General features: G+C 44.3%; 2 protein-coding genes and 1 long non-coding RNA gene across 3 annotated transcripts; 1 reads left to right on the forward strand and 2 right to left on the reverse strand.

Moving 5' to 3' along the window:
• Nucleotides 1–539: 539 nt before the first annotated feature.
• On the reverse strand, nucleotides 540–5,959 carry YEATS4 (YEATS domain containing 4). Its single transcript, XM_037390361.1, has 7 exons — nucleotides 5,813–5,959; nucleotides 5,535–5,654; nucleotides 5,164–5,230; nucleotides 4,968–5,062; nucleotides 3,445–3,537; nucleotides 3,280–3,367; nucleotides 540–1,231 (listed from the first exon to the last, which is right to left on the reverse strand). Exons 1-7 carry the CDS (start codon nucleotides 5,861–5,863, stop codon nucleotides 1,062–1,064), a joined length of 684 nt encoding a protein of 227 aa, XP_037246258.1. The 5' UTR covers nucleotides 5,864–5,959; the 3' UTR covers nucleotides 540–1,061.
• Nucleotides 5,960–7,076: 1,117 nt separating this feature from the next.
• LOC119148331 lies at nucleotides 7,077–11,065 on the reverse strand. The gene is made up of 3 exons (XM_037388321.1): nucleotides 9,855–11,065; nucleotides 9,567–9,624; nucleotides 7,077–8,459 (listed from the first exon to the last, which is right to left on the reverse strand). The coding sequence occupies exons 1-3, from the start codon at nucleotides 10,153–10,155 to the stop codon at nucleotides 8,072–8,074; spliced, it is 747 nt and encodes a 248-aa protein (XP_037244218.1). The 5' UTR covers nucleotides 10,156–11,065; the 3' UTR covers nucleotides 7,077–8,071.
• Nucleotides 11,066–12,703: 1,638 nt separating this feature from the next.
• On the forward strand, nucleotides 12,704–25,882 carry LOC119149271. Its single transcript, XR_005104633.1, has 2 exons — nucleotides 12,704–17,062; nucleotides 22,698–25,882. It is a non-coding gene; the product is annotated as an uncharacterized LOC119149271 (long non-coding RNA).
• Nucleotides 25,883–25,937: the final 55 nt, after the last annotated feature.

Genomic DNA, 25,937 nt, shown 5'->3' on the forward strand with positions numbered 1-25,937 from the left:
CTCCAGGCGCTGGAGCAGAGATTCCCGCAGCCCACGGTGAAGCCCGTGGTGGGGCAGGCTGTGCCCCTCAGCCCATGGGGCTCCACAGTGGAGCAGGCGAATGCCCGAAGGAGGCTGTGATCTGTGGGAAGCCCAGGCTGGAGCAGATTTGCTGGCAGGACTTGTGACCCTATGAGGGACCCACTGGAGCAGCTCATGAAGAACTGCAGCCCGTGGGAAGGACTCGTGTTCGAGGAAGACTGTCTCCCATGGGAGTGACCCAATGCTGTAGCAAGGGAAAAGGAGGAAGGAGCAGCAAAGATGTGTGATGAACTGACTGCAGTACATTATAAATATTAAACAAGCTTCTACAAAACAGGACCAGAATAATTTCCTGCTTCTGAGTATAACGTGTATAACTGATGCATTTATGTGTTAAAGCAGATGTGAGGCTACAAACTCTTATCTGTAGATATACAAGTTATTTAAAACCCTGTTTTGAGTAAGTTTTTTCACTCTGCTGGTAACAAACAGACATACAGAAATCACTGTAACCAGACTTAAGCAACTTGCATACCATTGTATTTCAACCTCTGCCTTAAATCAGGGTATGCCATTTACAGTTGTTCTTGAAACCCACAACTGGACAGACAAAAAATATTAAAATAAAACCCCACATATTTTATTTTTAGCTTTAAAGATGCATCTCTAAACAATCAGTAGAAAAAACAAGTAAAAAAAAGTAAACACCAGCATTTTGGAAAACCACACTGAACTAATACAAGATTTAATACAAAGTTTTCATACACTGCTCAAATGCAGTTAAAAAAAAAAAAAAAAAGGTAGCCTGTCTCCAAGACCCTTCCATTTGAAATTCATTGTTAAGTACCCACAGATTTTAACTATAAATCAAGGATACATTCTTTCTTTTTTCTTCCATTTATGAAGTTGATTGCAACATACTTCAATCGTTTGCAAGTGAAATTCACACAATCTCAGGTATGGAATCGAAGAGAACAATACAATTCCATGACTGAAGTCCTTCCATTTTCACTATAGGCTCTTTATCACGCCAACACTCATCACATATCTTTAGACTGGTCATCCTCCTCAAGTTTTCTGATCTCATTCTTTAAACAGTTGATAGTTTCGCGACTTGCTTTTAATCTTTCTTTAAGCTCAGCAATTTCAAAACTAGTTTTCTTTTTGGCAGCTTCCAGCTTTTCCCTGGTTTTCACTTCAAGATCTGCAACTATAGTGGTGATAAAGAAAAATAAATCTTTTAAGAATCATGAAAAGTTGCAATTATTATTGGTTTTAATTGTAGCAGTAATTTGGATGGTGTTTGTCCTGAAAAAGAATCTATCATTGTTAGCCTTAGAGATTCAATGATTGTAGTCAAAATGGTATCCAAATAAAAACCTGGAACTAAGAAAAATAAAAAGAAATAATTTTGTGGCCTCATTCAGCTCATCAGTTTTGTCGATAGAGTTACACAATTCATTACATCATTTTCCAGTTTTTTAAAGATTACATGGGGGGAAAAAAAACACTTGACATAGTGACAGCAAATAATGGGAGATTGCAGAGAATTACAAGTAGTTTTTAAGTGGGGCCCAGTGACAGCACGTGAGGCCGTGGGCACAAACTGAAACACAGGAGGTTGCCTCAACATCAGGAACCTTATTTTACTGGGAAGTTGACCAAGCGCTGAGGACAGGTTGCCCAGGAAGCTTCAGGAGCCTCCATCCTTGGAGACATTCAAAAGCCATCTGGACACAGTCCCGAGCAACCAGCTGTAGGTGCCCTGCTTGGACAGGGGGTTGGACCAGATGACCTCAAGAGGCCTTTGCACCTCAGCCATTCTGTGGTTCCTTTCCCACGTGCTGTAAAGCACTTCTGCTCTCCCTCTCATTGGAGTTTAATTCCATGCATCTAAAAGATCTAGTAGCGCCATCTTTGCTTGTAAGAATATCTGACATTAGGACACCTCAATCCAGTTTATTGAGATGTCCCAATTTATTATTTTTTTTTTAATTTGTTCATGCATAGGTTTATGGACAAAGCTGGTAAAGCTAACAAACCTATGGAGGCCATGGATATCTCTTCACATCCCATATATTATATACTCATGGGCAGTGGCAGAAAAAAAAAAATCTTAATTTTTATCTGCTTCAGTAGCACACTTTAAGGAAATATATACAAAAAAACCACTAAAAGTTTCTATCTACTCTCAGGAGAAACATCCAGAAAATTTACATGAGAAAAGTTTAAATCTGAAAAGACTTTTTTACTTTTCAAATTGTTAAGCATTTTCTACATGTTAACCATAACAACACGCAATATAACAAAAATCCACCTCAAGACTGGCTAAACTGTGGTAGACCATACAAGCAGCTCACACGTCCACACACCCAAACAGACACAGAGCAAATTGGAACCCTAACTTTGTAGGGCTTCAGACTCATAACTGCTCTTAGCTCTAGGTATTCACAGTGTAAAAATACCTGACATTTGTTGTCAGGGGAACACGCAGACAAGCCAAGGGCCAGGTGAGCCAGACTATGATGGCACTGTAGTTTGTAACTGACAAGGTAGGATCTGGGCTCAGTAAGTACTCTATCTGCTTTCTGAGAGTAGAAGATAGGAGATGAAATCCACAGGACCAGAAGAGAAATCATCACCAAAGGCATTATATTTTATGAATCAATGTATCTTAATTCCATTTCTTTAATTCCCTTAATATACTGGTTTGTATTTAAAGACAGACTAGATTAAAAGGATGCAAAGAACTGAAGTAGTATGTTATGAAGTGACCTACAGTTAAAAAACTAGACAGAAGGGAAAAAAAGACATAAAGAGCTTTTAGACACTACCCTTTATCCCCAAAGGGTTGCTGCTTTGACTTAAAACAGTACTAACTGTTCAGTATTTCAGTGCTTAAAGTGTAATCTTTGCTTGCAGTTAACATCCTGATGAGCTAAACAGAACTGTACCACAAACACTGTGGCCTCAATTTATTCTGTTTTAACTCATTTCAAGTATGTTAGACTATGTATAGATCATGCCGTCACTCTTCATAATGAGAAATTAATTCCCATTTTTTCAGCAAGCATACAGATCAGAAAATCTTAAAAGTTTTCAAATAATATCTTTGCAAAAGTTGAAGCCAGTTTAATGCAAAAATAATTTTTAGGAGCATCCAAATCCATTGTACTGTTATAGCCCAGAAAAAAAGACTAAAAGCAAAGCTAACTATCGCTTATTTCTAAAATTAAAATATTTTCATTTTCAACTTACACTCAGTCTCATGCTTATAAGCACCTAGTGTTAGTTGACGAGATGTCGTTAACAGCTGCTGCATCATTGCAGTAGGATCTTGAAATATCTGATGAGGGAAAAAAATACACGGTATCACTAACGCTCGTCAAAATAAAGTGAGGATTACATTAAAAATTTCCATACCATTTCGTCATAGAATTCAGAAACCACCGTTTTCTTTCCCAGGATGGCATTGGTATCAGACTGAAAAAGCTTCAGCAAGTGATACAAAGTTACCTATACAAAGACAGAATTTTATTAGCTTGACAACTGCAAGAAAATAATAATCTTCTAGATAGCAACAAGTAGTATTTGTTCTTACTAAACAACTGTATGGATTTAAAAATCTTTTAGGAATGCAAAAATAATATTAAGTTATTCTACTAAAGGCATGACATTTAATCGTTAAAACATGCCAACTACCCAAAGACCTCTTGATACTTTAAAAACGTCTGAACAAGTGGTTTAGGACTGGTATATAAAACCTGCTAAGAACGCATTTCCAAACAGCTGACAGTTCAAACCAATTTTCCCACTTGATCGATTGGAAAGTGCTTTCTGTGGCCTCACCATCCCTTCTTGTGAAAGAAAAACACCGGGGGGGGCCTGTGAATAGCTTTTCACTGAAATTTTTCTTGACGGAGTTACTCTTCCATTACTGCACTGCAAATGGCAGGAGCTGGAGAGGAACGGAAGCCCTCTGTCCAGCCCTGAGGAACCGCTGACCACTTGGACCATGACCTGGGAAGAGGACACACAGCCCACGGTTCTTCCCTTCCATGAACAGGCCTGAGAACGGTCACGGAAGAGAGCGATACCATATTGTGGTTGGTACTTCCTGGAAAGGAAGAACGCGACAGGCACTGAAACAGCCTTCCAAAAACAGGAGCAAAGAAAAAACACCAACCAACTTTAGGACAGCTTGGTCAAGCCGTGAACGGAATTAACAGGACAAGTCAGGATGCTACTGAGCACAACAGCGCAGGAAGCCCTTTCTAGTCTGGTATCGATTTTCACATATTCAAGACAGGCATAAATTCAGTTTTCCCTTAATTTGGAAAAACTGGCTAAAGCAAAAGGATTGCTGTAGTTCGCGTGACAGAAGGAACTCAGTCCTTCCAGAAACAAACATCCCCTTCACCTAAAATACAGTAATCAAGTTTCCTACCTGAATCTGGATAAACAAACCTGCAAAATACATCTAAAACACAGGATGCAAAGAAAGAAATTAATTCCAATGTTCTATACAACTAGGGAAGTGTCTTAACCTGGTTTTCCTAGGAAAGAGACTAACGTTAGCATAGTGCCTTTGCTGCGTTTTGACTGATTTTGACCAAATGTGATAAAAAAAAAATAATTCAAATACCCTAGAACTGGAGCGCTATGTGGAAGAGAAATCCTCAGTATGTGCTCGACCCAGGTAAGGTGCAACATGCGGTCACATATTAGCAAATGTCAGAGAATCCCAGTGCAGAGAAAGGAGCCATGAATGCTAACAGTAAAGCACAGAAGCAGGAAAATGTGGCCAGTCATTTAATACATTTTCTACAAGAGCAGGGTTTATTCCTTCCGTGGCTGATGGGCCTTATTCTGACCAGCAATATCCTACAGCACAGCTTCAGGCTACCATAACTAATTAAGTGTTGTTAAGAGCTCAATGTACTTACAGGTCTTTCATTCGGATCAATGAAAAATATCTTAATGATTATTTCAAATTCACCCCAGCCTGTTTCAGTGATTTCATACGGTGGTTTGGTAACAACTGCAGTGGGGAACACAGGAGCATTAGTAAGGGTGGTAAAGCCTCAGTGCGACTCACCAAGGTCCCAGTTCCAGCAACAAATGCCCCGATGCAAAACCCACCTCTTAAAGGATTACCGTAGCTTTCGTGCAACTTGAATTGAATTTTTTTCACGTAAGCAGACATATCCTGGAACAGAAACGTTACTGCTGATCATTTGCGCAGCGCAGCCCTGCGCACCCCGCCGAGGTGCCCGCGGTTCCGGCGGGGCTGGCTGGGGCGCCACGGGGAAGGGGGACGGGGGACGGGGAACGCCGCGGTCCCACGGGCCCGCCGGGACCCGGTCCCACAAGAGGCTCCAGCTTTCCCCGGCCTGGAAAACTCCCTCCGAAGCCGTGAGAGGAACCAGCTCTTCCCGCTCTTTTTACCTCCTGGGCCGCCGCCAGCCCCCGCTCGCCCCGCGGCGCCCCCCGCCCCCGACGGCGGCGCCCACCTCGTTGCGGTACGGCTTGACGTACACCGTCCACTGGTGCGTGTGTCCGTCCTCCTCCCTCTTCTTCCCGAAGTACCGCGCCACGTTCCCGTACACGATCGGCTTCACAATGGTAACACCCTTAAAAACAAGGACACAGACGAAGCAACCCCGGTAAACAAACCGGCCCGCGAACAAGGAAAACCCCGAGCGACACGTCCGAAGGGCGGCGGCCCTGCACCGGCCCCGCGAAGCGACCGGCGGCCCCCGCACGCCCGGGGCCAGCCCCGGGCCCGTACCTTCACCCTGCCCCCGGAGTCAGGCCCGAACTCTGCCATTCTCTTGAACATATTGCCCCGGAGGAGGCGCCGCCCGCAGCCCCGCCGCCCGCGCTCAGCTCCTGCGCCGCGGCCGCCAGGCCCGGGCCCGGCCCCGCCCCGGGGGCGGCTCCCGCCACCGCCACGCCCCGCGGCTTCCGGCGGCGCGCGGCGCGCTGGCGTCACGGCGGCGGCCCGGCCCGCACCGCCCCGGGCGCTGAGGGGGGCCGCCCCTCGCCGCACTGCAGCGCCTCACCTCCCCCGGCACCGCCGCCCCCCGAGCCACGGCAGGCGCCGAAGGACGGCGCCCGGCCAGCTGCGAGCCGCTGTCCCGCTGCCGGCTGCCGCCCGCCCGCGCCCCGGTCCCCACGAGCGCAGCTGCGCTTGAAAAAGGACGCAGGGAGCGACATCGCTTCCCCCCGCTCCTTCTCATGCCGCTCCTTGGGTAGCGCTCAGACACCCCCTGGGCTGGCGTGTGTCCCCCGCGGCGCCCCTTGCACCAGCCGCCCCCGCCCGGGCACGGCCCCGCGGGCCAGACACTGCGAGGGGGGTACAGCCTGCACCGGGCACGGGACGGGGGACAAGGCGCGGTAGAGCCTGCCCCGGGCACAAAGCGGGGGACAAGGCGGGGTAGAGCCTGCTGCCGCTGGAGCCAGCCTGGGCTCCACAGTACTCAATCTGGGGGGTGACTGCTCCAGAAACCCTTGTACATCTCCGGAGCATGCAGGATACCACCGTCTCTGGTAAGACATCATCCTGTTGTCCGCTAGACAAGAACCAAAAGCCAGAGATGTATGGCAATTTCTGGCTGCTTCTCTAATTTCTGAGGTAAGGCAAAGAACTTGCCTCCAGCAACTTCCAGTTACCAGAACGAGCAGAAGCAGGCCAGGAAAGCAGGTCCACAGATGATGCAAAATCAACTAGGCTGCAAGAGAACGCTGTATTTCGTGCATTTATCCTTGCAAGACAAACTTAAAATACTGAATGAGGCTACTAGTGTGACAACAAACTGGTTTCTGCCACCGTTTTATGGTTAATCTGCAACCAAGCTCCTTTTACTCATGGGTAAATAACTGTGTTGTCAGCTGGTCTTCTTGGTCGATAGCTGTTCAGTTGTGCTGTAGTACAGGAAAAGGGGTATCGCACCACAAGGTAACAAGTTATGCTTGATTCAAACTTGGAGGCAAGTAACACCCATAATTTAAAAAAAAAAAAAAAAAAAAAAGACATATGAGAAGGAAAGATTCCAGTCATTTGTATTTTGGTTGCTGTCAACCTGACAGGTTTTTTTCAGGTGAACAAGGTATTAATAGTTAACTGGCACCATTTCACCCTGTTTAGGCATGAGCAGCTTTTATCAGCAGCCCTTGTCTTCATCAAAACAAGTTGGCTTAGCAGGACCCATTATTTACATTATATCCAGCTATGCAGGAAAACACAGAATATATGATCAAAATGTTTTCTTGTTCTTGTAGAAAGGCAGACAGCTTCCCATAGCACTCCGAACAGAGGACAGAAGACCCTTAAAACCACGTTAATTACCAGAAGGGGCAGGCCTGAGGAGCATCTGATGTTACTGTTCATTACTGATTCACTTAGTGTGCCTGGCTGGTGGGCTGAATGAAGCCAGAGGCTGATGCTGACATGGTTTTGCTCTGTAAGCCCACCAGCTCTCTCTGAACTGCAGGCGACTTGGGGAGCAATGCCCGTGTGGCTCCTAAGCAGGGTGACAAGTGGGGGCTGTGCTGACCCGAAGGTAACTAATTTCTCCATTTCAGAAGGACGTGAGTCTGAGGGGGTCGCTGCACCCTCAGGTCAGCCCAGCTCTGTCTGTTCCTATGATGGATGGGAGAACTCGGGTCGCTCCTCTGGGGACCTGCAGCCAGACCCTGCCTGCAAACCACTCTCCAGAGCCCCCCCTTCCTGGACACCCAAAGCATGTTGCCAGGGCTCCTGGTGGACAAGACGACAGTGAACACCATGCGAACCCCCTCCCAGGAAGCAAGAATTCTCTACCCCGTTCCTTACATGAACTAGATCTCACAGGATAGTACGGCTCAGCTCTGAAGTATTACAGCTCTTCTTGTTAAAACAAAGCAAGTTGGCAAGACTGGCACGTAGGCCAGACTTTTGCAAATGGTCAAGCTCTCACCGTCTTCAAGGAAAAACTAAATTTCCTGAGGTTAGTGTAACTTCTAATTCATAAAGAGCTTCTATGGAAACCTCTTTACTCTAGAAACATTAAGAGGGACAAAAAGGGGAATGCGGTTCCTGCTGTAAAGAAGCCTTTTCCTCCCATGTGCACAAAACTGCCCTGCAGATCTCCCTTCGGAAAGGGGGAAGGGTGGGCTTGAATGTTGTTCTGCTTTGTATTTTAAAGATAGAGGTGTAACCAACCTGTGCTAATCTATTTGCAACAGGAATATGAGAGGGCAGCCCATCACAGCACCACCTGTAGAAACTCAGCTCACCTGAGCAGGGGATATTGCACATGTGCTTGGCCCTCGGGGTCCTGCCACCACTGCACCACCAGCAGCTGTTGGTCTGTAAGATCCACGATTCTGATACAGAAAATAAAGAAAGATTACCGTATAGGGAGTGCACATGATAGGGGGGTGGTCCTTTTATTCTTTAATCCAACCAAACATGAAAAACACATGCAAGATGTCTTAACTTCAAAAGTGTCCTTGGAAAACCCAACGCTGGATTTCTACTCTTGGAAATAAATTCCAGTATGCTGTCTATGTACACTGCTGTCTATAGAGAAGCACAAATCAAGCCCAACATATATTGCCACAAAAACAGGGGAAAACACCACATCCAATCTATGCAGCGATTCTGCCTGTATGTAATCGTACAAAGCAAAGGCTACAGTGCCTGCTCCTGCTTCAGTTGGAACCTCTTCTCTGTGATCACTCTCAAGCTGAAATGCATTTGTGTTTTTTTGACAGGTATCTGACCCGCCTTCTCCCGGACAGAAATGAAGTGCAAGGAAGATTTCACAAAGGGAACTTGCAAAACCGACACAGCATCTGGGCCCTCTCACCACTGTTACTGCCCTAAGGCTAGTGCAGACACTGGGAATGGCCAAAAAAATTACTCTGCTAAAGATAACCTTGTTTCTTTGCTGGCTCCTGCCCGTATGAGCACAGCTGGTGCAGCTGCACACACACCCCCATGGGATGGGGACCGCGTGTGGGCTGTGGCAGGCAGGGTGTGCTCTGCAGCAGTAGCAGCTCCTGTCATGCTTTGAAGCTGTCGATAGCTGTAGCAGGTAGAGCTACTCTCACAGGTGGCCCCCGAGGGTGCTTTTGGCCACTGCAGATATACCCAGACTGCTCACCTTGCTCCTGTGGCCAAGCATGCTCCCGTGGAGCTTCTCGCTGCACAAATACCTGCTCACTGAGGCAGGAGCACAGGTTTTGGTGAGGGGCCATGCTCAAGGCTTTGCCTTTCCCTTTTTATGACCTACCTGCCCTATTTTGTCTTATTGACTTGCCACTGCATCCACAGCAGGAAAGAGGGATGGGGACAGTGATTCTCCCATGGCCAACACATGGGTTGCTTCCCAGACCCAGGATCAGAGCCTACATGTGTTTCCCTCTGAAGGAAACTGGTTTAACAACAGTCTCTTGCCACTGCCCACTACGCCTTGTCTCCAGATCCCACGGCAGTGCCTCTGCCCAGCCACCTGTCTTGCTTTGCACTCCCACTCCTGCTTGCTCCACAGCTTCACCTCCTGCCCCACTCCAGCAGCACAGCCACCGCAGGCGGATGACTGACAGAGGAAGGAACTGCAGCAAGTAAAAGCAGCGCAGTTAGGAATGGGGAGGTATGATAAGGTGGACTGATTCCAGAAAAGGCTTCCTGATGATCATAGCTCAGTTAGGCTGTGGAAGAGCAGCAGGGAAAGAGATGGTGAAGAGATGAGTTGTAGGAAATACCTGCTGTCTGTGCCAGCAGCGACAGACTAACCCGATGGGATCCTAAACGCTAGCATGCACATGGACCTGCTCACTTTAACAAAGTTTGTTAAATGGAAATTCCCACCCCATGTGCCCCCTGGACTTGCAGAGTCCCAGGCTGCGTCCCTGAAAGTTATTTGGTCCAAGATGCTTCACAGCTGCTGCCAGCTCACACCTCTCACGGACCTTCCCCAGAGCAGCCACAGATAGGATGCAAAATGCAAGGACTAGCCAAGACTCCATGTCCCCAGGGTGGTGCACACAGCCTCTTAACACCAGACTGCAGCCTCTCCTGCGCTTGTCTCTTAACTTTTCTCCCACCCCCTTTTGGCTCCTCAGCTCTGTAGCAACCAGAAACATAGCCTCCTCAGTACACGGGCATTTCCCAGTACCTAAAACATCACTCCAGAATTGTCAAATTTCTTATACAATGTGGAAAGCCATAGGACAGGGTAACACTACCTCAGAAGAATTTTGTTAAAACTCTGTCACGTTACCTACCAAAGAGGGAGTTGGCTATCTAAACTCTGCTACTCACATTTATTAGGAATTTATCATTAAGTCCTGGCCTTACTGCACAAGTTACTGCTCATCACAAATCTATCACCACTAATGACCTCACAAAAATAGCTTTAGGAGATAGAGAAGTTTTAATCGGCATAATTACTAGTTATCCTCTGGGCCTGCTAAGGTAGTTTTTCTAGTCAAGTGCTGAAGTCTGGCAATACATCATTTGTGTATCAGTATGAGCAACCTCATCACGCTTCTCACTGTGTGTTCTCACAGGCACTGGGAGCAATACTGGGTTTATCAGGGATCAGGGTGCAAGGGGACCACGGAGCCAGTCACTAGGTGAGATGGAGCATCATGCAGGAGTGATGGGGGAGGAAGAAGCACATGCAGCCTCCTTAACACCCACGATGAATCAACCCTCATCTAAGATCTCCTCGAATGGTGAAGCATGAAAACACGTCTGTGCTAGTCACCAGCACCTACGTACTATTCAGGTTTTGATAGCAGAATATAAGAAGCGGGTTTTACAGCTCATCTGGGGCCCTGAGGTTCACTTTGAACAGGTTTTTTTTCAGTGGGCATAGGGAAGCTGAACCACCACAAGCAGATCTACTTTTTTTATGACATTCAAAGCTGGCTACTTTTGACTAGACTCTGAAATTCACATCTGCTGAATTAATTTCAGAAGGTAAGTGCTGGCAAGAAACAGAATGCCTGCACACAGTCTTACTTGATTTGTTTTTTTAGGGCACCTTTGCCTGGGGAATTGCTGGCACTCTGATAGGTGAGCTGGAGAATTGTCTTTATTATGTTCAGCAACCTCTAAGAGATCAGATCTTCACAGCATCCCAGTTCAAACTGCAACTGTTAGCGAACAGCAGCTTCTACCACCACCCCTAGACTCCCATCTTCCACACTAAGCCCCTTGATGATACTAACTGCACGATGATATCAGCTAGCTTGCTATAATAACTGTAAATTGTACTTTTCCTCTTTCTTGAGGATTAAAGTTGCCTCATAGTCAATCAAGTAGCATGGAAGACCTGGGTTCTTAACTTACCTCCGGCTGAGGGCAATAGGTAACTAGGCAAAGGGACACCTAAACACCACAGCTATCCAGTAAAGGTCCCAATTTCTTCACGATAAATGCAGATAAAACCCTCTTAGACTTCAAACTCAAAAATAATGCCAGTGACAAATCTATCTTTAATAATTATTTTGACTCTAATAACCAGGACTGTGCTGTCACCAACAGGGGAGAAACAAAAATCTTAAGATACCCCTGTCTTGCAATGCACGATGAGTATTTCTAAATAGCAGTGCAGAAATACTGCTACTGCCACATTCCCCTGCCAGCGGTGGTCTGCCAGCAGCAGAGGGACCAACCCTGGCTAATCTGCTTGTTTTACTGCTGAGTGACAAATGGGATACTTGAAGCAATGCTTTGAACTCCAGGGCATCATAGAATGGTTGAGGTGGGAAGGGACATCTGGAGGTCATCTGCTCCAACACCTTTGTGCAAGCAGGGCCACCTACAGCCAGTTGTCCAGGACCACGTCCAGGTGGCTTTTGAACATCTCCAAGGATGGAGACTCCATAACCTTTCTAGGCAACCTGTTGCCAGTGTCTGGTCACCCTCCCAGTGAAAAAGTGTTTCCTGATGTTCAGAGGCAACCTCCTGTGTTTCAGTTTGTGCCCATGGCCTCACATCCTGCAAACCTGTGCAATCACAGATTGCCTCACTCCTCACGTGCTACGGCCACATCAAGGAACAAATGCCTTGAAATCACAGTCTGCAGCATGACAAGGGGAAACGCTGCCCATTACAAAGGCGAACAAGCACAGCACCAGCAGGAATTTGGCTCCTGTTTGAACATTCCTATGAAGCCTGTTGAAACAGCAACATGCGGCAGGCATTTCTGCAAGGTGTCCGTGAAACAATGTCTTTTCAAGCTTCTTAAGGGTGACACCCTCCAGTCAGCTTGCCCACACCTCTTTAAATGAAAAGGAGACAAAATCCCAGACCTCCTTTACCTCCCTCTCCTTCTGTGCCAGCCCGTTACCACCATCAGCACCTTCTCCGTGGCCCATGGCACCATGTCCTTTTACCTTCACCTTGCAAACTGCACGCTCTTACCCTGCCGTAGCCTTGCAGGTGTTGTCCTTTAATCTGTCCGCTGATCCTTTCTTTGGCGGCATGTCCTGGGGAATGGCGTTCCCCTTGCTTCTTCACAGGGCTGGACACCCCCCAACTCGGGGGTCCTCAAACTTTTTAACCAGGGGGCCGGCGCGCGGATGCAGTGGCAGGCAGTCATCTGCGGCTGCTTGGTTCCCCCCCAACCCCCGGCGGGGGGGTCTGTAAATACCGGGGGCCGGACTGAGGACCCTGGGGGGCCGTATCCAGCCCGTGGGCCGTAGTTTGAGGACCCCTGCCCCAGCCCATGCCTGCAGCCAGGAGAGGAAGGGGGGGGTCTCCTGCAGGACAAGGCACCTAGAGGTGGGTCAGTGAGCGCGGGCGGTGGGAAGCAGGGCTCCACGCTCCCTTCTCCAGGGTCCTTCCTCCCTGCTCTGAACTGGGCCGGGAAGTGGCTTTCAGGACACCCACCCAAGGCACCAGCAGGAATGCTCCAGCTGCTGGTGAGGAAAGGGGCCAGGAGGGCTCGTGGTGGCACAGCTGTAGTCACACACTCCCTCAGCAGCAACCCCTGGGGACAGTTGTGATTGCAGTGGCAAAAGGCTCAAACTACAGTGACTGCAGGAGTGGCCATCAGCCACCTCACGCCAATGACAGGCTGCGGTATTTCTGAGGAGAGGAACGGCACTGAAGGATTACACTTGCAGAGTTTTAAAAATGGCACATACAGATAAATCTGGAGCTCCTGTGCTCTCTTACTGTAGAGCAGAATCCAGGTATTTATTTATTTCTACTTTTGTAACCACTTTAAAATTCAATTAGCTTTGCTACCGGAGAAAAATGAAAGACATCTCTAGTTTCTCTATTTAATGAAAGGTAAAATTGTCCTTCACGAAACGTTACCTCTAAGAAAGGTCAACTCCTGCTCATCACAACTGCCCTAAGAGTTCTCAAGGGAAGAACCGAAGGCTTGGGTAGCTATAAGGCATTTTCAATAAAAATCCAGAGTGTGAGAATGCAGGGTAAGCACACTGGCTGCAAATTTCACTGAACTAATAAGCATTTAAAGTAACTGGGCATACCAACATTTTAAATATCATGTTACAGCTTCGGCATTCAACATCCCAGTTGTGTCCCTTGGATCTGTTGTTTCAGGCTGTGGGGAAGTTCTGGAAAACAATACTGCTTTGATTATTTTAGGATATACTTATCCCTTCAAAAACTGTAGCTTCCTGAGGGATACAAAGGGAGGTTTTGTTTGCCTTTCAGTGAAAGCTCAGAAAGCTGAAGCAAAGTTATTCACCAGTGCTTTGACTGAAAATGATAATATTTATGGGCAAATCTCCCAAAAAATATCTCTAACTACAGTCACCTGGGAACTAACCATTTTTTCTAAGTCTTCCAGTTTACCCTTTGAGCTGGAAAACAACCCCAACACATGCCAAAGGAAGTAAAACTTGACAGTGTTAGTTTTACTTCCAGTTCTGGTTAATTCTACAAACCTGAAACACGTTATTCAGAATATGCTTTTGCCACAGCTAAGTGACAGTACTTGCGACCCACAGATGCTTCAAGGCACTCCTACAGCTGAAGCCAAACAGTACTTTCCAGCCTGTCTCTGTCCTCACAAAGGATGGAAGACACCGGTTTCTCCATTTCTTTGGGGCGCAGGAAGGAAAGCAGAAGAGGAGAAACTGCCTTCGTTTATTGTTAGACTGACTGGGTGAGTGACAATCTCCTACCATGAGAATACCAACTAGTAGTCTCTTCATCAGGAACACCTTTCTTTTTCAAAAGTTCCATTTTAAGAAGCCTAATTAAGCAGTTTCGGACCATCTTTTAGACCCTGAAGCTATGAGCCTTTAGGACTTCATCCTTTATTGTGTAGGTGTGACAATCCCCCCTCTGCTAGGAAGAGTGCTTCTCTTTTTCTCTGGTATTGAAAACATTCGTGAGTGCATGAAGGAGAGAAGACAGCAAAAGCAATTCTACATTCACACACAGAGAAAAGCTCACAAGAAGCAGCATCATTAAAGGAAGATCCGGGCTTGGAGCCAACAGATCAATTCCCACCTACATTCCATTCTAATCTGGCAGTTCTGCCTCCAAATCAGAGAGGAATAAAGATGTAATAAACTACATGTAAGTGTCTGGGAGGCATCAGTCAGGCTTGAGGATGTACAGAAAATAAGCAGCTTTGCTTCAGTTTGGGCATGTTCTTTGGACAGGCTGATGCACACCTTGATGACGTTAATGAACAGGCAGGACAGTAACCGAACATCACCGCCCGTGCTACCGCTCAGTGGTATGAGAGCATCCCTCACTTTGAGTATGCAGATACAAGCGCAATCGCTGCTCGGATGGCAGAGCATCCAAAGCAACAAGTGTTACTCTGCTGTCTCCTATGTTATTGTTTTGCTGTAGTAAAGCAGCAGGAAATGCCATGGCAACGCTGGATGCAATTCCTGGGGGAAGTTAATTGCGACTTATTTTACAAGTGAAGTGCTGTGGAGTAGCTTTGGCAAACTGCTTAGAGCGTGCCTATATAAAACCTGCAACACTCTCTGCTGTACCTTTATTATTTTTTAGTTCTGCTGAGCTCGATAACCACTTCAGCTGTCTCTCACTTGATGTCAGCCTGCCCCAAACATTTGTTTGGTTTGTGATGGACAGCTGAACAGTTTGCCAAGATTATAAAGAAGTATAATACTTTAAACAAGCTTAGCGAAGGCCAATGACATGCTGGAAACCCCATCTGAATTTATTAGAGCATCTATGGGTTATTTCAAAGTAACTACATAGCAGGAGCAATAAAATCCACAAACTCAGTGACAAATATGTTCCTCTGTAGTATTTTAGGAATGACTCCAAACAGTAAGATGAACTGGCAAGAACAGCAAGCAGCATGAGGCTTTTAGCCAGACAACTTTCGTTGCACGATTGCAGCAACTCCAGTTCCAGTGGTATCAACAGAATGGGAAGAAAAGAGATTGAAGAATTAAATGGCAAAAAAAGACAACATAAAAATAGGCTAGTAGAGGACAACAAGGACTTCATACAGGAACAACTAAACAATCCAGAAAGTGGCACAGCAGGAACAGAACAGGATTTAAGAGCATCAAAAAGTTCTCTATTGGAAATATCTGACAAAACTACAGCTGATGACAGGATCTATAGGAGGCTGCAGCAAGGAAGGTAATTTTGGTAAGCGAACTAAATGCTGATAGCCACCATACAAACCCTGGTAAGACCCCATCTTGAAAAGCATGCATGTTTCTGTTCAAAGAATATATATTCTCTCCTGCTATAGGAGAAATGAACTGATTTGATGCAACAACAGGCAGGGCAAGAGGCTGTAACACAGTCTGTCCTAAAGAAGGCAAGAGCCTCCTTAAAACAAATTTACCAGAATAAAGGCAGAGGAAATATTAAGTAGCTGTGAACGCCTTAAGGGGTTAAGTACAATGGGAAGGGAAATAAATAGAAAACAGTATCAGCACAAGACCAGATTAATATAATCCAGCCAAGGAGAAATTCAGGCAGCAACTCAGAAGGTTTGTAACCCTTGAAGCATGGGAGGAGTGGGACAGCCTTACCGTAAGGACAGCAGGAGCCAACAACCAAGACAAACCCTATTAGGTTGCAAGACAAATCTTGGAAGGGGTTAGAAGACCCACCTAGCTGCCCCAGGACAGGACTGAATTTCATATCCCAGGTGACATTTTCAGTCTGTACTGTTACTTCACTTTCTCCTGTGGTCTTGCAATGAAGCGTGCAAGGCTAAGAGACACCCACCACATCCCCAATCCCTTATACCTTTCATTTGCCGTGTTGGGTATGACTTGTCATAGAGAAGACTGATACAGGAGAATGAAAAAGGAGTCACTCCTGTTTTATTTTAAGCCTCATACAAAGACTGATCACAAAAGAGAATACCTAATGGGATTCATTGTCTGAATGTTCACAGGCCTGAATGTTGTTAGCAGCATGGAAGCACATTCAAAAGAAAGAAAAGGAAAAAAAAAAAGTGGCAGAACTAGAAAAGCTGGCCCTGGATGTGTGTACCGACTGAAATAAAGGACATCACCTCGAATGGAGCAGTCTTCAAAGCAGTCACTTTCAGTCAACAAGCAACAACGTAGGGCCAGCTACAGGGGAAAACCTTTGTAGGAACAGGTGGAGTGAAAAAATAAATCTACAGAACAAGATGACATGGGAAGGACTGGAAATGGGGCAGGATTGTTTGAACTAGACTGTGTTACCCAGGTTCCTGCCTATAGCAAAGGGCTAGGAGCACCCTGAAGAACTTGCTTCTACCAATGTATTTCTGGGGGGCTGCTGCACACGATCTGCCACTGTGACATAACTGTTGACCCCAGCCTGCACGCAGGTGTGCAGTTTAGGTGAAGCTTTACCATATGCCGCTGCTGTCAACGAAATGAGCTGTGTGCAGGCAGCTGGCTGCTCCTTGCAGAGCCCAGCCCTTCACCTCCAAGACACCTTTACGTTTCACAGCTTCCTCAGATGACACATGGATACTGGCACATTCCATAAATAAGGAACAACGTCCAACTCCAGACTCTCAGCAAAACCACCAGCTGCCTCAGCATCCTTAGCCAGGTTAGGTCAATCCAAGACTTAATTCCAGAATTGTGGTTTTAAATTTGCCAGTCTTTTCAAGTTAAAAAGAGGTGGGAACATCTTTACTCTTCGTAAGGGGATTACGTACAACCTCTCAAGAGTTGACCTTGCAAATGTGTCACGTAATACTTTCCTCAAACTTCTTCCAGTTGTGGAAAGGACAAACCCGGGGGGGGTGGGAAGAGGCCACCTACTCCAAGGATCAGATGCAGCTGAAGGCAGCACAAACCTGGCTCCAGCAGTGAACGCTGCACCGCCATCTCTCTTGCTAGCCCTGATGGTTTTAACATCATATTAATTTGGTGGTAATTTTTGTTTGTTTTGGCAACTTGCCAGTTTTCTAAATACTTAAATTTTTAGAAACTGTCCCTTCTTTTTCAGTAACGTGCCTGAGCACCTCAGTTAAAAATCTGAGCTAGTTATTGCTGTAATATAACCAATAAATGCTGAAGGGGAGGTGGTAATGTAGAGGGGTTGAGAGTTTTATTTCTGAATTAATTTTCAGTTAAAGGCATAAAATTACTTTTTTTAATACTATAAATAGCTTAACTTAACAGTCAGGACTAACAAAATTAGGAGGGCACAGTAGGGATCCCACACCACAGAAAAAAAGTTACTTTTCTAAAGAATCATACTGTTACCAGCGTGAAAGAAACACCAAGAAGATTTTCCTGGACCACAGCTGAGATGGAAGCCAGCCAGCAGATAGCTTTAATCATTATGGAGAATTTATACTTACACAGAGAAGCTCCAAACACAGCTTTTTATAGTTGCTAATAAAACATTGGCCTTCTCTGACTCCTTTCATTCAAAGTACTTTACGTATTAAAGAAAAACCCACCACACAATTCAGGTATTATTTCCAGGTTTCTACTGCAGGGCTCTGCTGGCCATTCTACACCACTCCCCATTTTCGTTACCCTTACACTACAGGGCTTTCAGAAAGTGGGGGCTGTGGGCCTACATCTTGCAAAGATTCCAGGTTAAATGATTTAGGAAAGTGAGAACTGCAGTTCTAATTGTGTATAGGATCCAATTAACTTTATGGAGTGGGAGCCCAAATCCCTTACCGCTTGACCCATGAATAAGGATTCTGTTTGGGATGAATGGTCTCTGTTTTCATCCCCTCCCACCAATGTGTAGCTGTAACGCATCCAGGCAGAGCCAAGTATTTTTTAAGTGAAGCACAGTCTGCAGATGGTAAAAGGTGGTGAGGGTAACTGCCTGTCAAAAAGTAGATGGCTAAACCGGGAAAGCAGACATGAGCAAGCTTTAGAAACCAGTTTTAAGCATCAGTTCAACCATTCTGAAATACAGTAACTCTGTAGAGCTCTCTGCTATTTCAGAGGTGAACAAACACTGCCTGTTCCACATGGAAACGTACCCGTCTTCTGCCAGATCTTGGAGATGTGTTCAACTATGGCCAGCATCTTCTCTGCCTACACGGACAGTATCTTCCAGAGTTTCCAGCGTGAAAGAAAGGCTTCCGAGCATTAAAGTATTTCTTTCACTCCAAGGGTATTATATAGGAAAACATGCACAAGACTTTGAGCAACACACTCAAAAGACATTCAAAATCATATGCAGAAAATAAAGCAAGAAACAAGAACTTTTTCATGAGGTGTCAAGACAAGGACAAAAATAAAAACACAGCTTACTTTGTGGAAAATGGGGAAGAAGTGACTGCTACCTTTTCTTAAATTTAGGGCAACTGAGGATTATCACATCTGGTTTGGCTGACAAAGCTCAGAACTCATAAGGAGGTGGATATGTGGGATAAATGACCAATATGCGGCTATCACAGTTAATTACACAAGGAAGGGTTGCAGACATAGCAATTCACGAGGTTATGAGTTAAGCAAAGAGGAGTGGAGAGGTTTTTTTGTGCCACTAGAAGGGAGGAAGGGACCCTTTTATACCACTTGTGCACATCTGCACCATTTTGAATGTATCCTTCCTTGTGGGACAGAACACTTAGGGGCCTAACTTCACCATTAATACACAGGCTAAAAAGGAAATCTACTTAATGAGTGCCAGTGCTAAGTAGATTCATGTGTTTTGGAAAAAATGTTCAGCAATATATATATTTTAAAAAACTGACAACTGTTTACACTGGCTCATTTCTGTAAAATTAGCAAACCTTGTTTGAGAAGAAATTAATTCTATTTCCCACTTATACAAAGGGCACAAGGTTTACAAGACTTACAGCTACTGCAGTCTGATGGGAAGCAGAGTGCTGACAATTTTCTGCAAATTGTTCAGAAGAGATGGATAAACAGATGCAGATAATTAAAAAGAATAGCAATCTTCTCCCTGCAGCAAAAAGACCTGTATTTCTACAAATAAAAATGGTCTGAAATTGTTTTTCACATCATCTCTCCAGGAGCAAAGAGAGCAGAGTAAGAAAGGCAGAAAACTTGTGATCAGTTCCTTGAACACCATATACTTTGTGTCTCTGCATTAACAGCACGAGCTGACCAACATCTCACCAATTTTCTGTATTATACATTATGTTACATGAATAAAAAGTTTCTTCTCCAACTCACTTCCAGCTCAAACTTAACCAGCAACACTCTGTTCAGCAAAATAACTTCACTGTTTCAGTTAGCACCAGCCCTTCCTCGCTCGGCCCAGGGACAGCACTGCACCTCTCAGCTTGCAACGTCCTTGAAAAGAAATGTGCTGCCCTCCCCTAGCTGCCACACCACCAAACTGCTTCTGCACCCTTCACAAGTGCCTCCTTTTATCTCCAGTCTACATAGCAAACATGTTTCCACCTCACTTTCGCTTTGGCCTTTCTGTTGCCTCTCTAAAGGCTCCCCTTTATCTCTGAACAAGTTGTTTTTCTTGGATGTGGAGCAGATGTGGAGGTCCCCATTTCTATCCATTTACTCACATTTTTCAGAAGCAATCACTTGCTTTCTTATCTTCTGAGATAAAATAGATAAAACCTCTGTATGACTGATCAAATTTCTTCCTCTTGCAGTCCCAGTTAATCTGTCCATCTTACAGGACAAATTCTCCTGAGCAGCAGCAGCCTTAACTGCTCTCATAGACCATGAATGAGCATCAACTCTTTAAAATTAAATTATTTGCTATGTTTGGAGTAATCTCTGTTGTTAGCCAAGATGCATTCATAAAGTCAAGTAGTGTCATGCTTTAACTACTTTAGGACGTGCCAAGCCCACTGTCAGAGGTGCTGAGCGCACAAGCTACATTCCTTTAACAAATACAGGATGCTACCAGGTGGTTATCTTTGGAAAAATGCAGAGGTTAACTTGGCAAACATCCATTCTCAGCTGACTACTTCATTTCTGAGAGTGATGCTACAGGCCTTCAAGAGGACTCTGCTAATTCCCAATGCAAAACAGAGGTTCTGGCCACAAAATTAGTAAACCAGTGTTTCCTGGTGTGCCATGATTTGTTATAGTCTAGCACTTCAGGATAAGGACACTCAGGTGCCTGCATCTGATTTTCATGTAATTATGTCTGTAAAAAAGATTTTTGTGATCATAAGCTAAACATATACCTCTGTCTTTTACTCAGTGCATACTGGACAAACTTACCTTTTGCAGTTTCATACAGAATTTGCTTCGAAGACTTTGGCATTTACGTGCTTTCTGCTGCTCCTCTCTTCTGCAGCTTACCATGTCCCCTGGATCTGCTGCAATATTATGAAACAGTTTGAAGGACAAACCAGGGGAGAATAAAAAGGTAGAGAAGAGCACAAATACTCTGAATTTAAGCATCTCTTCCCACCCCCTATGTAACAGGGGTCAACAAAGACATTTCTACCTGCTTACTCAGTGCCTGCTTCCCAGCAGGTGCCTAGATGTCTTCCATTTCCATAGAGACAAACTGCACAAACTAAAGCCTCTCCCCAGCCAGTAATACTCCTCTACCGACAGGAAAGGAAGCAAGATGCTGGCTTTGCAAGAGGAGAAAGTTCAATAGTGCCTTCAGTGAAGCTGGGTCAGAACAGGTGCAGCAGCAAAAGGGAAGACTTCCTTCTTCACGTGAAAGACACCCTGGGGGGGTTTCGCAGTCCCACTGCCCGGACTGCAACACCCGCAGCAGAACACCTGCACAAGAGCTCCAGAGCTACCTCACAGAAACTTCCTACCGTCCAGAAATCCCCCTTCAGTTGCAGCTGGCGTAAGAACACATGGCTCACAGAAGTGACTATTTGAGGTTCCCCTGCAAAACCTCACAAGTGCCTTCCACCTCTCTCTCTCCTCCCGAGAAACTGGCAGTCAATATTAAGGGCCACACAGTGATGCTACTCCTGAGGGACAGGTTGTCCTGGTTTTGGCTGGAATAAAGTTGATTTTCATCTCAGTAGCTGGCAGGATGCTGTTTTGGGTTTAGTATGAGAATAATGTTGATAAACACACTGATGTTTTTAATTGGTATAAACATTACTTAGCAACAAGTCAAGGACTTTCTAGTTGTTTAGGCCCTACCAGCAAGAAAGCTGGAGAGGCACAAGAAATTGGGAGGGGTACACAGCCAGGACCGCTGACCCAAACTGGCCAAAGGGATATTCCATAACACAAAATGTCACGCTGAGTATATAAACTGCAAGGGGGGTTGGCTGGGCAGCAATCACTGCTTGCAGCCCCCAGACAGGCTAGATGGGAAGGGTTAGCTCTCTTTTCTGAGGCTTGTGAGCCTGCAGCAAGAGGTGGCAGAGAGGAGGCTTCTGCACCAGCTTCCACACTGCTAGGAACTGCAGCGAGGAACAAAGACAATAAACTTCCCCTGAAGCCTGAATTCCAGCAGGACCTCACCTCAGGCTCCAAGCCTGTCAATATGCAGCAGCTACGGAGACATGCAAAAAAAGTTGGAGGCAAGGTTCTTGCCAACAGAACCAAGCAAGAAACAGTTTTCCTAATAAGCATTATCAAATTATTTCCTTGTGTCCAGCTCAAGGGAAACTTCCCCCAGAAAGCTTATGTGGAAGAAAAAAACCCAAACAATCCCAACATTCTGAAGAGTGCTTACCTTCCCCATTCTTCTGCTGCCGTTTCAAATCATACCTGGATGGTCTGGCAGACTGGTTAGTTGACCTATGCTTGAACACTTCCACAACAAACTCATCCATGTACTAATAAATCCTCACTATGTTTATACCAGAGTATACATCTTACATTTTTGGGGACAGGATGGTTTACAATTCCCTCCCACTCAGCAATGGAAACTGCTGAACACCCTAACCTGGAAGAAAATGGCAACAAGACACTTCAAAAAAACAACCCAAAAGTTAGCAGTGAGTTTCCCCTGTGGTATCCACCCAGAAGGGACCCTGGAGTTCCCTGAACCCCAGCGTCAGCCACAGCCTGACACTCCTTCCATCTCTCGCTGAACCTTCAACTGGTCAACGAAGCCAGGCTACAACAAACATGTCATTAAAAACTCAGGTTAACCGTGAAATTTGGACACAGTGCAGTAAAAGCAATCAGTGGCCAAGCTGGTTTTGTTGTCCTGTTGCTTGCTATTTTGTCCGAGCCCTTTAGAGCAAGTGAATGTTACTTTTGTTATTACAGGTTTAGAGCACTAGCCAAAGAAATTCAGATTCATTTTCTAATGAGTGTTTTTTGTTTCCTCTTTACAGGTCTGTACAATCGCCCACCTTCAGTCATTCAAAAAAAAAAAAAAATCAGGTTTAAATAAAATCATGAATGTGATGACTTTCCAAGCCAATCAGACTGCATTTCAGACTTCTTTTTGAAGTTATTAAGGAGTAGTGTTTTTCCCAAATGAAAACCAGCGCTCTCACATTATTTTACCACTGCCAAATGCTGGAGGTTCATCACAGACTCCAGCTGGAGCCGACAACACTGCAAAACAGTACCAGCAATCTAAGACGGTACAACAGATAGAGCTCATTTTGTGCTACAGTAAATAAACTTCAACAAATACTAGGAATTATGAGAAGTTCACCACTAGTATGGCACAGCATGGCAATGCTAATGACTTTTTGTATGTAACATACAGATGTGTGTTTTATGTAATACAATGTTCTGATATAGCAGCAGAGGAAAAACATTTGCCCGTGAAACCCCAGTATCAGAAGTAGTTCTAAATCATCACAGAATGGATACTGCCACTGGTACCAAACTAGCTGTCTGCACAAGGTAAGCTGACGAGTTCAACCTGCTTAGAGCTGTTTTGCCACTGCTGTGTTTAACACACACGCTTCGTAATGATTAACATTTGCCAGATACAGTCAACTCAAGAAGCCGCATTAAAATTAAGTTTTATCATCACTCGCTTAATGCCTTATATAGATAGCAAGCCAACAGCTCCAAACAGATTCTGAGACAGGAATTTTAAGAGACTGAAACTGCTTTACACAGCATGCTTTATGGTTTTTCCCTTCAGTTGACACATTACATGTGTCACTGCATTTTACAGAAAAATGACTGGTTAAAAAAAAAAGGTTGGCTTCAAAAAAAAAGTCTGCATTTCTCACCGATTTAAAATTCTGCAGAAAGCCTTTAAAGACTAGATGAGTAGGACAAGAGCTAGTATGCACAAAACTATTTCCAGATTCAGAAATAGTTACAGCACAGAATCTAGGTATAACTACATTAGAATGTCCATGCTCTAAGTTTTAATGTTGGAAAATTTGAAAAGACTGACAATAATGAGCACTGCAAAGATACTAGACAAGCTGAAATGAAGACAGACAAAAGTATTTTTTAATATAAAAACGGTCTTTATTTCTTCAATACAAGGTAAACTACTATTGCAGTTTAAGACCAACACAAAAGTTGGACAGCAAATTGCTTAACAGTCTCCTAAAGGCTGGAAAAAAAAGAAACCCATGAAAGCTAAAAGTTGTGCAATATTTCAAGTATAACATCTAAAAAAGATGAAACGATCCCTAAACTTATAGATTAACTAAGTACCTCTGCTGAAAATGTATTAATATCCATATTTGCTAGGATACCATCTTACCTTGTTGAGAAATATAGGTCTCCAGAAACTCAAGTATTCAACAGACTCTTTGGCCTGCCAGTATCAGGAAACTGTTTACTATATATATAAAATCCTTTGGAGTCAGGCATTCTGACAGGCATCCATTTCCTTACATTTTGCATTGCAATTCTGCATTCCAACTTAGACAAGCCCCCCTCCCGTATTTCAAAACCATTTCTTGAATAGTTTACTCGTACATCCTTGTGCAAAATGGGAGTCAGGAAATGGAATGGTACAGGAAGACAACACAGCCTTCTGTTTTGAAAGTCAGCAGTGCTGGTAATAGTCATAAAAATGTTAAGGTCTGCCAAATAGGAATGTATTTCACCTTTAAAACGCTTAACTTTTTTTTTCCTTGCTTTTTTAAAAAATTATTTTTAAAAAAAGGACACCTGCAGTAGTAAGGAAACTGAATTTGCTATCACCTGTATTTATAAAAGCACACACATTCCTCATTTTCTTACATTTGAAGATCAAGGGAATGTCTGTTTCATAATGTAATAATATGCACAGTTTAAAATATTTTCTATTACAAAATACAGTATACAAGAGGGTGAGGCCCAAGTCTATTAGTTGAGTACACTCCAAAGTGTTAGCACTGAATCATGTAAAAACCACATTACATTGTATGAATAGGTGGGGATGTTTACAACTTAAATGCTCCATTTCATTGGGATCAATTGTATACTGTTTACTATTTTCAAGAGACTTCAGTAAAACTAGTATATTTCCAAAGAAGATTTAAAAGGTTTAAGCACAGGCATACATCATACCAGAATCTAGAAATCACTGCAATAACTGGGGCTATAGAAAGGAGTCATGAACTAACAACTGCATAATACACGAACAGAATGAGATGCTTTATCATATATTGTCCAACATGGGGAGGGGGGGGGAATCCCACGGGAACGTCAAATTAAAGAACTTCTATGCTCCAAACTGCTCCTTAGTAATTGATCCTCTAAAGCTAAAATTAATCTAAAAGTACACAGCATGTCAGATCTTAATTTCAGGGGAGGGAGGGACAACAAGAACAACAAAGCACTTCAACACCCCCACCCGCTCCAAGCCTCTCTGCCATATTAATTGCAAGGCATCGTAGTTGTGAGACAGTATTTCTGCATGAACATCATGACTAATTATCATGCTGCAACCGTTATGTTTAAGACCTGTGCAGTCAATTACCAAAATAATTTAAATCCTAAACAAATCCACGTTGCTTCTTTCCTATGTCAAAATGTTTAATTTTGGAAAGCATTCACTTTTAAGTATATGCACACTTATACCTGCACTTGCCTTCTGTAATGACCTTGAAGGGTTTATATTTCAATGCAGAAGCAATTTTGTGTCTTGGATCTCTGAGGAGTACCAGTCTTAAAAACATGCATGTTTTATAGTTGAATCTACATGACTAACAGTATCTTAATAAGCATTACGTTAGGAAATTTAAGGCTGTATCTTGGTTTACACAAGGACCAATGATAACTTTAAGAGGCTACATATAAAATTCTATAAATAAAAATAGGAGTAAAGTCTGTTTAACCTGTACACAGAGAGCAAATGGGTAAGGAAAGGAAATCAGGAATTAAGTATTTCTATAAAGAATGCCATGTATTTTTACTAGAAACACAGATGACAAGTATATACAACATTTAAATCTCCAATTATCCACATACAACTAGGAAAACATTTACAAGGGTTTGAGTATGCAACTAAACAATCAGGTAAAAAAAAAAATACAGTTAGAAAAAAACCCCTAAGCCTCACCAATTTTGAAGGAACAAACCCAGAAAACACTCACTCCTTAAAAAAAAAGAATCAAGCCAATACCTAAATTTAATAAGGTATCTTGTTTAACACAAAAACAACA

The sequence above is a fragment of the Falco rusticolus genome, chromosome 5 (assembly GCF_015220075.1).
Source record: "Falco rusticolus isolate bFalRus1 chromosome 5, bFalRus1.pri, whole genome shotgun sequence".
NCBI classification, from domain to species: domain Eukaryota; kingdom Metazoa; phylum Chordata; class Aves; order Falconiformes; family Falconidae; genus Falco; species Falco rusticolus.